Source organism: Hemitrygon akajei, chromosome 19 (assembly GCF_048418815.1).
Source record: "Hemitrygon akajei chromosome 19, sHemAka1.3, whole genome shotgun sequence".
Taxonomy (NCBI): Eukaryota; Metazoa; Chordata; class Chondrichthyes; order Myliobatiformes; family Dasyatidae; genus Hemitrygon; species Hemitrygon akajei.
In genome coordinates this window covers 45,875,511-45,891,935 of record NC_133142.1, presented here as the reverse complement: position 1 = coordinate 45,891,935, position 16,425 = coordinate 45,875,511, and the positions used below count along the sequence as shown (strand labels likewise).

Sequence of the window (16,425 nt, the reverse complement as noted above, 5' to 3'; positions counted from 1 at the left end):
GTGTTCTGCAGGGGTCAGTGTTGAGACAGTGTTCATGTTATATATCAATGATTTTAATGACTGAATTGTTGGCTTTGTGGCCAAGTTAACAAAGCAGGGAGGCTGCAGGAGGAACTAGACAGATAGAGAGAATGAGCAAAGTAGTAACAAGTAGAATATGATGTAGAGAAGTGTATGGTCATGCTCTTTGGTAGAAGAAATGTGCATGTAGAACTATTTTCTAAACATGGAGAAAACCGGAAATGTGAAAGGACTTAGGAGTCCGCATGCAGTTCCCTAAAGGTAACGTGCATGTTGAATCAATGATAACAAAGGCAAATGCAAAGTTAGCATTCATTTTGAGAGGACTAGAATATACAAGCAAGGATGTGGCTGAAGCTTTATAAGGCATTGGTTAGACCTCCCTTACAGTATGTTGAGTAGCTAAGGGCCTCTTATTTAAAAAGATCTGCTGGCATTGGAGAGGGTCCAGAGGAGGTTCATGAAAAGGATTCTGGGAATAAGGGTTTAATGTATGAAGAGCATTTGAAGGCTTAGGGCCTATACTCACAGGAGTTTTGGAAAATGAGGAGTGTACCTCACTGAAACTTATCCAATACTGAAAGGCCTAGTTAGAGTGGATGTGGAAAATATGTTTCCTATAATGGGTGAGTCTAGGACCAGAGGGCAGAGCATCAGAATAGAGAGAACAGAGATGAGGAGGAATTTCTTTAGCTAGATGTACTGAATCTGTGGAATTCATTGCAGAGGTTAAAGTGGTTTTTAGTTTCTTGATTAATCATCATGTAAAAGGTTACAGGAAGAAGGCAGGAGGCTGAGATTGAGAGAGATAATAAATTAGCATGTTAGAATGATGGAATGGTGAAACAGACTTGATGGGCTGAATGTCATAATTTTGCTCCTATGGCTTATGTTTATAACACTTGTAAGGCTGCCCAGAACAATACTCACAGATTTGATTTAACAAAAGTGATGCATTTCACTGTATGTTTCAATGTATATGTGACAAATAAAGCTAATCTTTATAAAAAGTTTGAGGGAAAAGAGGCAGAAAAAATACCAACGCAGACACTGAGTAAGGCTAATGAGCGGGAAGAGTGGAAGTCTCTGTGGAACACAACCAGGCTCATCTGCTAGAAGATGTAAGGAGAAAACTACTGACTGCACAAGACATCAAGATTCCCTCAATGAGAGCCACTCCAGTCTTAAACATCTACGTTGTTAAGGAGCGGAGACCAAATGGTGGATTATGTGACTAACTCCCTGACTTATTTGCTGTCTGCCTTACCTGCATTTATTGGCATTACTAGTCAAAGACATGATGGATTTGTAGAGTAATACAACACAAAAACAGTCCTTTGGCCCAACACGTGTATCCAATCAAGTCTCCCATTTAAGTTTCCCTGATAAAGATTTTGCTAATGTTGTAGGGTATTTCATGTAATGGTTTTCTGTAGACGCAGTGTGTTCTGCTGGTAGTGTTTGGTTTACTGTTAAGGATAAGGGATGCTCAGGAACATTGCGTCATCTAATCATGCTGGTGGAACTGGGAGATGGTTCTAAAGAACGCTGGAAGAGAGGTGTTTTGATGGACACTGAGGTGATTCAAGGTCTTTTTTGGTGAGAGATGGAAAGAGAAGAAATTCAAGAGAACTGGTGGTAGGAATCTGACGGGAATGCCGTTACGTTTGATGAAGCCCAAGAAGGGGAACTCTACCAGGAATCGGTGAATAGGAGTTGGCACCTCAAGAACATCGGACACAATGGCTTTTGGACGGTTTCAGCTCCAACCTATGCACATCTGACAGTTTAATTATTATGGACCCTTCTGTTTTTTCTTTCTTTCTTTAATGACTGTGTGGCTAAGCTAACATTCTTAGATATACTATCTTTATAATTGTATGCAGTGTACAGTCTGTTATTTCTTGCCAACGGGTGACTGAATGGGAGCAGTAAGTTACACACAAAATCTGGGTTCAGCTGGGTGAGACATCCCAACCTCATGTCATATCTACCATAGAGATACAGAGTCTGGAAAAAGAAGGTTTCTCACTGCAGATTCCTTAATACATGTATAAATCTGATCCTTAATCCTTGAGAAGTATAGACAATTTATGGAGAGAAGACTAGCTTCCATAATGTATTGAGCTGAGTACAAAACTCTGCAGTTTCTTGTAGCCGCATGCTATTATTATTATCAAGCTATTGTGCATCCAGTTAGGATTGTTTCTATGGTGCATTGATAAAAACTGGTAAGGATTGATGGGGTCATGCCAATTTTTTTTTTAGCCTTCTGAAGAAGTAGAAGCATCACTAAACTCTCTCGGCTGAGGTTAGACCAGTACAAGATATTGGTTTTGTTCAATCCTAGGAAATGAGCGCTACACCCTTGAAGTATCAACATTGTTGATGTAGGTAGGAGCATGTGCACCTTCTCATTTCCTGAAGTCAGTGACCAGCTGTTTTGTTCAGCTGCCACTGAAGGAAAAGCTCTTGTCATGACCTCATGTTACTAAGCTCCCTATCTCCTTCCTGTACTTCGACTGATTGTTATTTGATATTCAGCCCACTAAGGTGTATCATCAGCAAACTTGTAGAAGGAGTTAGAGCTAAATTTGGCCTTGTAGACTTGAGTGTAACTGGGAGTACAGTAGGGGACCAAGGATGCAAACTAACCTGGGTGAACAAGGTTCCCCTCAAATCCCCTTTGAATCTCATTCATTTAACTTGAAATCTATGCTGTCTTGCTTTATCTCCATCTGAGGTGGGGGGGGGGGGGGAGGAAATGTTTCCAGTAGTCTATGCTATTTGACAAGTGAATTTTATTCACTTCAATCTTGTTCAAATCTTAAACATGTTCTACATTGTTTGCACCACCACAGAAAATAATTCCAAAATATATACCAAACTTTTTCCTGAGACAAGTGTGATGCATTTACAGGTCATTTCTACTTCAATACTCTTGCTTGTACTGGGCACCTGTCATTTTCTAAGGATGTCCTTTTAGCTCAGGATTTTCAAGATGCTTTTCCTGTGGACATATATTTTACTTCCAAGATTCATTATGACTATATAGTCAAAGCAATATTTGAAAGTAAAATGGTTCTGTGTACAACATTGATGTTTTCTCAATAGGTACATTTAATGTCAGAGAAATGAATACACTATATATCCTGAAATTCTTATTGAAAACATACCAAAAATACTGAATTATTGCAGTTACTAAAGGTTATAATGTTATTAAAGTCAAACATGGGCAATTCGCAAGGTAATGTTTGGCATTAGACACAGGACACGAAAAGAAGCAAAAATTAGATGTTGGAAATCTGAAATATAAGTGAAGGCTCATAGACCTAAAAGGCTAAGTCTACTGCACTGTTGTCGTTGAATGGCAGAGTGTGTCCAGCATGATCTGTCGCTTTTCTCTGATGAAATTTTGTTCATTATTTTCAAAATGTTTTTGATCCTCGGTTAGTGAGAAACAATTAATTCTCCTTGATATTGTATCTTTCCTTTCAACGACCATTGATTGAAAATAACCTGTCAACACTAGTCTTTTCTTTAGGGAAATACTTCTACTGTGTACCTTTGTTGTGAGAAAGGTGAGTGGTAGCATATGAGAAGGAGTTGATAAGCATACAGGGTGGATAAATGCATTGGATTTAGATTAGTGTAATGAGTGGTTAATAGTCAATGTAAACTTGATGAGCCAAAGAAACAGTTTCTGTGTTGTTCCGCTCTGTGACACTAGGACGTTGTGCTTTAGATAGGAACCACAAGGAAAGCTTTCAACCAGAATTGGGGTCACATTGAATCCACATTAGAAAAGAAGAAATTTCTTTCTCCAAATCATGTCAATGATGAAATGGTTGAGCTTAACCAAACCATCTGTTTTCACTTAATTTTCAAATTGCTATAATAGGATATGAACTGATATTTTCTTAATTATTAGTCCTTATCACTGGATTACGCAGCCCTATTACGCATGAAGCACTATTTTTGAAGAAGACAGCAGAATCAGAGGAAAAATAACATTTAGGTCAATTTGCATATTTATAGTGCCTTTCATGTAGAAAATCACAATCCTCTAAAAAGGTCTTAATTTATAATAGGATCGTTACTTACCTCCAACTTCACAACTAATAAATCACTGCTGTGTCCTGGACAGCTGCCTTTGCACATTTACTTATATAGTGATATGGACAGTCAGGTGGGGTTTGGCTTTACTACTGTCATTACATTGAAATTACTTAAATATTGTTTAAATAAGGGAGCATGGCAAAATCTAAAGTAACCTAACCTTAACCTTAACTTGACCTAAACAATAACTTAAATTATTTTTACAACAAATCTTGAAAGTGCATCTTAAAGACAGAAGTTCAATTAATGTAGAATCTTTACCTTATACTCAGTGGCTACCTTATTAGCTAAACCTGTACACCAATTCATAAATGCAAGTATCTAATCAGCCAATCATGTGGCAGCAACTCAATGAATAAAAGCACGCAGGCATGGTCAAGAGGTTTAGTTGTTGTTCCGACCAAACATCAGAATGGGGAAGAAATGTAATTGAAGTGACTTTGACTGTGGATGGGGTGGTTTGGTGGCAGATGGGGTGGTTTGAGATCTCAGAAGTTGCAGTTTGTTGATCAGGGTTGACCAGGGATGTTGCATCCTAGTTGTCTATGCATACTAGGGCAGTACAATATGCAGAACAAGCTGTTTCCCATGCAGCGGGCTCTCTCTCTGCATACAGCTGAAACAGCAGATATCAGCAGTGCTGTAGGAGTTGCCAGTCAGTGTTGAACTCTTTGTAGAACTGCCTTAGGGACCCCATCTCCAGATTCTTCCTGAAGGTTTACTCCCGAAGCCTTCCCCATGAGTGGGTATCGTCGCTAAGCAATAGAGGTTTGAAATTTGAATTTTCCTCCTCATAGATGAGCTGCTAAAGATGGCTGATGAGCCCCGTTTGCATGATGCGACTAGTTTTAAGGCGCCCGTAACTGGCCTTTGTATCTTCCCTGGTCAGCAGAAACAGTTCCACCAGGCTTACTAATTAAGCCACACGTGAAGGTCATGAGCTGGATTGGTTGTCAGAGGCTATTTGAGATACGCACCACTGGGAACATTTAATAGATTGTGAGAGCTTATCCCCACTATTCCCCCATAATATGACAGCCTTATAGATAAAGATATAGATATAGATAAAATAGATATGACAGCCTTATAGATACATCCAGCGAGAGGCAGTTCTGTGGACAAAATGCCTTGTTACTGAGTGAGGTCAGAGGAGAATAGCCAGGCTGGTTCAAGCTGACAGGAAGGTAACTGTAAATCAGATAACCATGGATTACATCAGCGGTGTGCAGAAGATCATTGAAGTGGATGGGGTACAAGAGCAGAAGTCCATTAACAAACACTCAGTTGCAACATTACTCAGTACAGTACGTACGTAATACAGTGATCACAGAGTATAGAGCTGCTAGTTCACCAAAGGCACAGGCTGTTACTTTTACATGTTGAAATTTTTTGGAGGATTTCCTTTCACACGCTTTAAGCTCTTTGCCTGACTTGCTGATTACTTCTAGAAGTTGCACTTTGGTACAATTACAGAGAAGGTTTCACTCTCTAAACACCCCTTTGCCCACTTACCCCTCCCTGAGATTTCTAAGGATTTCAAAGTTCACTGGGGCTGTAAGATATATAACTGCAATCCATTACCCTGCCCCTTGCAGATTAAGATCAGAGGTAAACTGCAAAACATTTCCAGATATATGGCAGATACAGCATCTCACTATTAATTATGCAAGAAAACTGAGTTATGAGAATTTTCCATCTCAAAGGGATTTTGGCCACAAATCTGCAAATTCAAGATCAAAAGAAAATCAGATCAATAACTTCAGCCATCATCAGCATCTCTCAGTCAATCTCTCATGCTGGCAGCTGAGGAGGATCGTTAGGGAGGGATGTGGATAAATTCAGGTATTTCACAGGAAGTTTCAAGAGTTCTTTCCTACAACCATTATCAAACTGTGAAATCGTAGAGAAACTGAAAATTAATGCTGTTTTAATGCAAATAAGTCTAATTCCTGGTCAGAAGAGAATACTAACAGAAAAATATAGTGATGATACTTTAATGTTAAAATAACAACTAGAAATATCAACTCCTGGCATTTTAAATCTATGCTAGCAATTGATATGCTATAATCATACCATTCAGATATATTTTCCTCCTTGCATATGTTAATAATGCTTCCTCATATAAATAACCCTATTATTTCCAATAACTATGATGTTGTTAGTGTTTTATCTGCTGCAAAGAATTAGAAGTAAGATTTGTAAAAGTTGGAACTTGTTTATTTTTTCTTCCCTAACAAATCTCTCATGATCCTCAGTCTCCTGGCTTTTTTTTTTCTCTCTCTCTCTCTCTCTCTCTCTCTCTCTCCCTCTCCCTTCTCCCTCTCCCTCTCCCTCTCCCCCCCCCTCTCTCTCTCTCTCTCTCTCTCACACACACACACACACACACCAACCTTATACCCTAATCTAAGCCTTCTCTCCTACATAGACCTCCATTGTTCTATCATTCATGTTCCTAATTAACAGCTTGCTAAATGTCTTCAATGTATCTGCCTCTATCATCACCCATGGAAGGACGATCTACACACCCACCATTCTGTGAAAAGAACTTAATCTCTAATATTACCCCCCATACTTTCCTCAAATCACCTTAAAATGATGCTCCCTGGTATTGCCCCTCAGTATCATCTGGTGTCCCCAAGTTATTTCCTCAGCACTTGAGTTCAAAGTTCACAGTCAATATATGTAAATTTCACCATGACCGACCTTGAGATTCATTCTTAGTCTTCCCTTCTCCTCCTTCACTAAGACATTTTAAATTTATCCAACAAAACTTGGAAGCTAAACGCACAATGATTTTTTATAATCTCAGCTCTCCATAAATTTGGGGGTACACAGGCTAACCCTCACAAGTCACACTAAGCACGAAGTTGCAAATTAAGAATCAAACCTATAGGAATATGTTTATATCATCCAGATATACAACACAGTCACAAAATCAAAATTCTGCTGTCTCTTTTTTGTTTGAATCATTAACAAACATATTCTTGGCAAGAGCAGAACATAGTCACAACAATCCTAAGACTATCCATTTTCAGCTTCTTTAAGTTCTTGAAAATAAAACACTTTTCTCACTTCTCTACATATAAAATTTAAAAGAGATGGTGTGAAGGTATGCATGTAGAAGTGCGAGACTGTCTTTCAAGCAAAATATTCCTCACTGATGGAATTTATGAAGAAGGATACATTATTTACAAAGCCAAAAATCTGAATCAAATGTGTACACTATATACTGTAAATTAGAAGCTCATCAAAAGTCTAGGGAAATTATTATTGATGTGGCAATTATAAATGTAATGATCACCAAATGATTACTGATTGTCAAGTCAAATGCCACAAATCTTAAGGATCCTTGCTTGATTTTGATAATTCAGTCATTACGTTTTACAAAGTGGAGGAGATTGGGATCAAGGCTTTGTTTAATGTGGTTTATGCAATATTGGCAAGCAGTCTGTATAGAATTTCACTTTTGACATGTTAAAATTATATTATTCATTCCTGAAAATTAGGTGTGTTGGTAATACTGTTCTTCAAGGAGCTGATTTTGATCCCTAGGATCCTTACAGTAATTGTATCCCCTTTGCTGTCAGTAAGCGTGATCCAAGATTTGGAGCTGATGACAGTGAAGAAACAGCAGTAGAATTCTGGGTCCCTTGTTTGTGCCACCTTGTTCTTCTAAATCAATGGAGCCCAGTATACAACCCAAGAGTCAAATTCTTGCTTGTCCACTGATCTTTCCTGCAGGGAAAGGTCCAACATTTCACCAGGCAGATGGACAAGGGCATGTTATTCATAATTTCCCAGCAACGGGGGCAAACTGAGTCATAGTGAGAAGAAAGGGTAAAAATGCTCATGAAAATATATCCTACAGTGTTGTTGACTTTGGAATTCAGCCTTGCGTCCATATTGGGGAAAGGGCAGAATGTCTCCTGGAGCCATGATGCTTGTCTATCCCAGTCCAATACTTTTGGGACATGCCAGATGTTACAGTTATCTCTCTCCTTTCACCATAATGATGGCTGAGTGTAAGCAGGAGGCAAGACGTACACTCAAGGGACCCTATAACCCTGCTCATTAATGCAAAAATCTAATTAACCAATCATGTGCCAGCAACTCAATGTATTAAAGCATACAAACATGGTCAAGAGGTTCAGTTGTCATTCAGAATAAACATTAGAGTGGAAAAGAAATGTGATCTTTTTGACTTTGATCATGAAATTATTTTTGGTGCCAGGTGAGGTCAGTTGAATATTTCAGAAACTGCTGAACACCTGGGATTTTCACACACAATGGTCTCTACAGTTTACAGAGAATGGTGTGAAAAACAAAAATAAAATAAAACACATTCTATGAGCAACAGTTCTATGGGCAAAAAATGCCTTGTGATGTGAGCAGTCAGAGGAGAATGGCCTGACAGGCTTAAGCTAACAGAAAGTTGATAATAACTCAGATAACCATGTGTTACAACAGTGGTGTGTAGAAAAGCATCTCTGAACCTTGAAGTGGAAGGGTTACAATAGCGGAAGAACACAAATGTACACTCAGAGACCACTTTATTAAGCACAGGAGATTCCTAATAATGTGGGCACTGAGTTCATATAGACATTGGTCTTATTACGTGGATCACAAACAGCTTTTCTATAGGTGTCTCAAATGTTGCAGCTTAAGCTCTCAGTTCAACAGTTGAAAGAATACAGAAAACACGAAAATAGGATCAACTGGCAAAATCATTGCCTTCGGAAAAATTCAAGAGCAGGCTTAAGGAATATACTTAAGGAAGAAATGGAAAAGTTTGAGGAGGGATCTCCAGAGCATAAGCCTTGATAGCCAATGACATGTACATATGTAAAAATGGTATATTTATTGCATGATCCCACACGTTAATACGCACATACATACTAGAGCCTCTCTGTGTGGCAAACTGGCAAAAGTATTAGTTACTATATACATTTTCTAAGCTAATTCAAAAGAATTGACATTTTCTCTTAGTTTTTTTTCAAATGCAGAATATTGCAATATATATACATGAGGTAAATCTAGGAACTTCCAATCGAGTTGTTCATTCATTCACTAGCAGCACCACGAGGAGAGTGAAAATTCATGATTTCAAGATGCTATTTACCGAGCGCAATACATGCAGCAGAAAAAGTCTCATAAGATATTTTCAGGTCTACCTTTCAGGAGAGTGAAGAAGATCCTTAAAAATATAGCAAATTCATACAAAGACTAATTTTAAGATGAAGTAGTTGAAATGTACTTGATTAATCTTTAGGAAATTTGAACAGTGAAATACATTGTAAGTTATTTAAAACTATATATCTCAATATTTCCTCTTTTTACTAAATTTGTGTATCTTGATGTTCCTTTTCATTTTTTGTTGGCAAGTCTGTCAGAATCTCCTGAAACAATGTAAACAGAAGCAAGCTAATTTCAACCCAAAAATCAAAGGACCCCGATGGCAGTTATATACAGGGCTCTCAACAGTAGTTGAGATATGAATCACAGATTATAATGTGAAATATAAAAGGCGTGTCAAAAGGGAATTGTCATGATATCATGGGAGATTTCAACATGAGGTCGATTGGGAGAATTGGGTTGATAATGGATCTCAAGTTTGTTGAATGTCTACAAGATAGATTTTTAGAGCAGAATGTTGTTAAACCTACTAGGGAATCAGCTATATTGGATAGGGTGCTATGTAATGAACCTGAGGTGATTCAGGGAGCCCTTAGGAAGCAGTGATCACAATATGATTGAGTTCAACTTGAATTTTCATAGGGAGAAAGCAAAGTCTGACATAACAATATTTCAGTGGAGTAAAGTAAATTACAGTGGTATGAGAGACGAGATGGCCAAAGTAAAGTGGAAGGAGATGCTGGCAGGGATGACAGCAGAGCAGCAATGGCTTGAGTTGTTGGGAAAAATGAGGAAGGTGCAGGATAGATGTATTCCAAAAATGAAGAAATACTCAAAAGGCAAAATAGTACAACTGTGGCTAGCAAAGGAAGTCAAATCTAATGTAAAAACAAAAGAGAGGGCATTCAACAAAGCAAAAAATAGCTGGAAGACCGAGGATTGGGAGGGTTTTAAAAACCTACAGAGAGCACCTTAAAAAAATCATCAGGAGGGAAAAGATCAATTCTGAAAGCAAGCTAGTAAAAATATCAAATTGGATAGTAAAAGCTTTTTCAACTATGTAAAAAATTGCAGAAAGATGAGAGTAGATATAGGACCACAAAATGAGGCTGGAGAAATAATCAAGCTGGACAAGCAGATGACAGATGAAATAAGTAAGTATTTTGCATCAGTCTTCACTGTGGAAGACAGTAACAGTGTGCCAGATGTTGAAGGGTGTGAAGGAAGAGAAGTGACTGCAGTTACTATTACACGGGAGAAGGTGCTCAAAACCTCAAAGACCTAAGGGTACATAAGTCACCTGAACCAGATGAGCTGCACCCTAGGGTTCTGAAAGAGATTATGGTGGAGATTGTGGAGTTATTGGTAATGATCTTCAAAAAATCATTTGACTCTAGCATGATGCCAGAGGACTGGGAAATAGCAAATACTACTCCACTCTTTAAGAAAGGAGGAAAGCACCAGAGGAAAAAAAAATTATAGACTATTTAGCCTGACCTCAGTGGTTGGGAAGATGTTGAAGTTAAATGTTAATGAAGAGGTTATGGAGTACTTGCTGACACAGGACAAAATAGGACAAAGTCAGCATTGTTTCCTTAAGGGGAAATCTTGCCTAACAAACCTGTTGGAATTCTTTGAGAAGATTACAAGTAGGATTGAGAAAGGGGATGCCATGGATGTTGTATAGTTGGACTTTCAGAAGAACTTTGGCAAGGTTCCACACATGAGGCTGCTTACCAAGTTAAGAGCCCTTGGTATTACAAGTAAGTTACTGTCATGGTTAGAACATTGGATGATTGGTAGGAGGCAGAGGGGTCAGTGTTGGGACCGCTATGTTTTATGCTGTATATCAATGATTTGGATGGTGGCATACATGGCTTTGTTGCCAGGTTTGCAGATGATGCAAAGATTGGTGGAAGGGCAGATCATGTTGAGGAAACAGGTAAGCTGCAGAAAGACTTGGACAGCTTAGGAGTATGGGCAAGAAAGTGGCAAATGAAATACAATTTGGAAAATACATGGTCATGCATTTTGGTATAAAAAATAAATGTGCAGACTATTTTGTAAATGGTGAGAAAATCCAAAAATCTGAAGTGCAAAATAGATTTGGAAGTCCTTGTGCAAAACACACTAAAGGTTAACTTGCAGATAAAGTCAGTGGTGAGGAAGGCAAATACAATGCCAGCATTCATTTTAAGAAGTCTAGGATACAAGAGCACGGATGTGATATAAAGGTTCTGTAAGACACTGGTAAGGCCTCACTTTGAGCTTTGTGAACGGATCTGGGCTCCTCATCTAAGAAAAAAGTATTGGAGAGAGTTCAGAGGAGGTTCACAAGGATGATTCTGGGAATGAAAAGGTTATCATATAAGATACATTTGATAGCTCTGGCTCTGCACTCCCAGGAATTTAGATGAATGAGGGGAATCTCATTGAAACCTTTCAAACATGGAAAGTCTTAGACAGAGTAGATGTGGAAAGGACGTTTCCATTCATGGGGGAGTCTTGGAGAAGAGGGTACAGCTCCAGGATTTAAAAGAGCTGCAGAGTAATTTCTTTAGCCAGAGGGTGGTGAATTTATGGAATTTGTTACCACAGGCAGCTGTGGAGGCCAGGTGGTTGGGTGTATTTAAGGCAAGGATTCTTGATTGGACATGGCATCAGAGGTTCCAGGGAGAGGCCGGGAGTGGGGCCGAGGAGGGGGAAGAAGGATCAGCAATGATTGAATGGTAGAGCAGACTCAATGGGCCAAATGGCCCAATTCAGCTCCTATGTTAGATTGTCTTATGGTCTAATTATATAGTTAATCAAGGCTGCACTGTGAATGTCTAAGAACATAGGAACAACAGGCAAAATTCAGTATCTCCATACACCAATCGATTAGATCATATCTCATCATACTTCACTTCAATTTTACCATCTTAGCTCAACTTCCCTTTGATATCTCTATTCAACACAAATGTGGCTATCTCAGTCTTGAATGCTCTGATTGTACTCATATTTCTGAGCTGAAAAATTGAGACTTCTGGCTTGTGTCTGACAGTTAACTCTCAGTTCAGGGTCAGGGGCAATGTTTGAATTCTTACAGAGAGCAAGGGCCAGAAATCAAAATTTTTGTTTCCCATTTTGCAATGAGAGTCTGCAAATTCTTAACTCCAAGCAGATGTGAGGCAATAAGCAAGTTAAAAAAAAAACAGGGATAGAATGAAGGACAAGTTAGTAATAACAGTTATTCACACTGAGGAACAGAATTCAGGCCAGGCTATATTGATTTTCCAGGTTGTTCATTACCAAGTTCATCTCTATTGTATCGCAATTGGTACCTGTGTTTATCAAGTTCAACAATACCTAGTGCACCAAATGCCAACTGATACAACAAAGAAACATATCAAACTCAATATTTATATATGTTCAAACCAAGACCAAAGTGTTGTAACAATAATATAAAAAAAGTCCACTTACCTTTTCTGCTGATTTTGCAGTGCCAAAAAATATTGGAATAAAGGCAAGCCAAACTATACAGGTAGTGTACATAGTGAATCCAATAGGCTTAGCTTCATTGAAGTTCTCTGGGACGCCCCTTGTTTTGATGGCATAAACAGTACATGTCACCATTAGAAGAATACTGTATCCCAGGGAGCATATGATTTGTAAATCTGTAATATCACATTTGAGGACACCTCTGGCAAGTTCAGGATCTAAGGTCTTCTGTTCATCGTAGTCTATAATTGTGTTTGGTGGGTCAACCCCAAACCAGATGAAAACTCCAAGGAGCTGGACTGAAATGAGACTAGATGTGATTGCCAGCTGAGAGGTTGGGCTAATGAGCCTGGGTGCTGTCACGGCCTTCTTGCCCTGCTCAAAGATGCGAAAAATCCGGTTTGTCTTAGTCAATAATGCCGCGTAGCTGATGCACATGCCAAGGCCCAAGAAGATACGACGGAAGGAGCAGATTCCTGTGTTCGGTTTGGCTATCATCAGGAAGGTGATGATGTAACAAAGGAATATCCCAGTGAGGAGGACGTAACTGAGCTCCCGGCCGGTGGCCCGCACGATGGGCGTGTCGTTGTACCGTATAAAGGTGGCAATCACAAAAATAGTGGCGATAATTCCAAGCATAGCGAGAAAGACAGGGATAATGGCCCATGGTGAATGCCACTCGAGCTTCACAATTGGAATCTGGCTGCAGCCAGTCCGGTTTGCATTGGGCCTCATGTCATAGCTACACAGGGAGCAGGTGAATTCATCTCTTTGATACTGATATCCATCACAAAGCTCACAATGCCAGCAGCAAGACACGCCTTTCACCATTTTTTTGCGCTCTCCAGCTTTGCAAGGTAAACTGCAGACAGATGTAGGGGGCTGACGGCTGCCTCCAGCCCACCTCATGTCCTCCACCTGTGGAGAGAGAGAGAGGACACTTAGCACATTATAATAAATGTGGATTCATGCCACCTTCATATCTCTAGTGAAGGAGCCTAGTTGGTGAGACCATAATAGCTGTGTTTTGCTGAAAGAGATTTATGTTGAAGAGAAACTGTATGAATTCTCCTGTTACATCAGTTAAAGCCCACAAAAGTAGAGAGAGTCATGTCTCAGTTATATTAATTCGGGTTTTCAAGTGCATTTCTTCATTAACTCTGCATTTTCAACATATGCTCAAATCTGTTTCCCACCATCTTTTCCAGTACTGAACATGAGAATTTGATGCACCTGGACTCTCTGGAAAACATCCAGCAATCCTATTATTGTGACCGATAAGAGATGCAGTGTATACAAAGAACTCATCATTGGTATACTTCCCAAATGTTTCTTTGCACGATGATCCTGCTTCCAAGAAGCTCCGACTAGCAGACCCTGCAAGCTCATTTTATCTACAGGCAATCCCACTAACCCAACTGACTTCATTCTTTACAGAAACACAGCTGCTGAGCCTATTCCATCTCCTAATTATGGTTAGGAAAGGAAGCCTGTTACACTGTAGAGCAGAGGAGGCTAAAAGCATATGTGCAGTAGTGCAGAAGGGATAAAGGAATAATATAGTTATTTGACAGGATAAGGTTTGTGTAGAGCTCAAACACCTCCAGGGACTAATCTGATCATAATGTCTACTATCTTCAAATTCTGAACAATTCAACCCAAATTGTCCACTTAATCTGCTGCCATTTGGCATAACTGTTTAATCTGATTCTGATTCATCTTCCACCTCATTTCCATTAAGGAATATCATAAAAAAATAAAGTATCAAGAATATTTAACTAAATTATTAAGAATATACCCTTCTCATACCTGTGAAAAGATAATTGATTTAATCAATTAATTGACTTCTTTTTACTGTAAGCCTCCTAAGTTAATTTAATTATTGAAGGAATAATATATCAATACTCTGAGCCATAGTTTTCACCTGTCTGAAATAATACAGTATTACTGCCATCATTAGAATTGTTTGTGATATTATGTATTGATTAATGATTTAACATCTCTTCCACAATGTTGAAGAATGGTGTAGGCTGATAGTTTCTTGAAATCCCACTGGCATTAAAGTTAAAAGTAAATTTGTTATCAAAGTACATATATATCTCCTTATACTACCTTGAGATTCATTTTCCTGTAGGCAATTACTGGAAAATAAAGAAATAATAGAATTTACAGAAAATTACACATAAACTATGACCAACAAGCAACCAGAGTGCAAAAGAAGATGAATTGTGCAAATAAAAAGAATAAAAGTAGGACTAAGAGCATGAGTTGTAAAGAGCCCATGAGAAAGATTCATAAACACAAGAGATTCTGCAGATGCTGGAAATCCAGAGCAAAACACAGAAAATGCTGGAGGAACTCAGCAGGTTAGGCAGCATCTATGGCAATGAGCAAACAGTCGATGTTTCAGGCAGAGATCCTTCAACCAGGGCTCATGAAGGGTCTCGGTCTGAAATATTGCCTGTTTACTCATTTCCATAGATAATTCCTGACCTGCTAAGTTATTTTGTGTGTACTGCCAAAAATGTCAGTGTATGTCATAAAATAGTTCAGAGTTGTGGTGAGTGAAGTTATTCATCCTGGTTGTAGAATAATAAATGTTCCTGAACCTGATGGTGTGGAACTTAGGGCTTCTACGCCTGCTGCCTGATGATAGTCCCAAGGAGAGTATATGGTTTGGATAGTGAGGGTCTTTGATGATAGCTGTGGCTTTCTTGTAGCAGCGCTCCATGTAAATGTGCTCAGTGGTGGAGAGGACTTTGCCTGTGATGGACTGGGCTGTATCCATCATTTTCTATAGACTTTTCTATTCCTGGGCATTGGTGTTTTCAAACCAGTCCATGATACAACCAGTTAGGATACTCTTCAATGTGCATCTATAGAAGTTTGTCAAAGACTAGACTAACGGGTGACCCATTGGGGCACCCCTCGAGAGAAAGGTAGAGCAGTCTGATGTGATATGCTTTGGAAATCAAAGAAGAAAACCTCAGTTTATTAAAGCAGAAGGATGCACAGCAAGGGAAATATAGCTCCTCCTTGTTTAACAAAGGACACTTTTGATGGCAACATTTCTGGTTGATCTGCCACCCTTGTGCCTCTCGTTGTCATTCTGGAGACGTGCAGACCTTTCATCCCCTGTCTCTTCATCTCTTCTGCTGTTTGTTCTTTGTCTCTGATCCTGGTGATATGCATTACTCTTCTCCTTTTCTCTTCCTCTCTCCTCCTTCTGTGCCTGTTTTTGTCAATCTGGAGATGTGCAGCCCTTTCATCCCCAGTCTCTTCATCTCTTCTGCTGTTTGTTCTTTGTCTCTGATCCTGGAGACGTGCGGCCCTGGCCTCATCCGATTCCTGTTCTCTCCCTCTCCTTAATGCTTCCCGACGACGTTTGGCATCATCTCTTGACCATATTGTCCTCCTTCTCTTTCCACGTGGCATAAATAGACTGACCATATTATTTTACCTTAATGCTGGATAGAGGATACAAACCAGTAACAAGAAAGCCTCCAGGATGCTGATTATTCTTGCTGATGTGGTTGACGCTCTCCTAAATGGACGTGATATAGTCATCGCTGTCCTTTGACAGCAGCAAAGGGTTTGATGGGTGTTCGGAAGTACGTCATTACAATTAGATTTAATTGTCTCTTATTGATGGGTTGCAGTTAGATCTGTCCC

The 16,425-nt window shown here is 39.2% G+C and overlaps 1 protein-coding gene across 5 annotated transcripts in view; it reads right to left on the bottom strand.

The window, feature by feature from the left end:
* The window catches only part of LOC140741904 (metabotropic glutamate receptor 7-like), a 763,442-nt gene that overhangs the window by 190,711 nt on the left and 556,306 nt on the right, over window positions 1-16,425 (bottom strand). For all 5 annotated transcript variants that reach the window (XM_073072446.1, XM_073072445.1, XM_073072444.1 and 2 more), the window contains exon 8: window positions 12,736-13,671. In XM_073072446.1, the coding sequence (XP_072928547.1) occupies window positions 12,736-13,671 (936 nt within the window). The remainder of the gene's footprint in view (window positions 1-12,735; window positions 13,672-16,425) is intronic.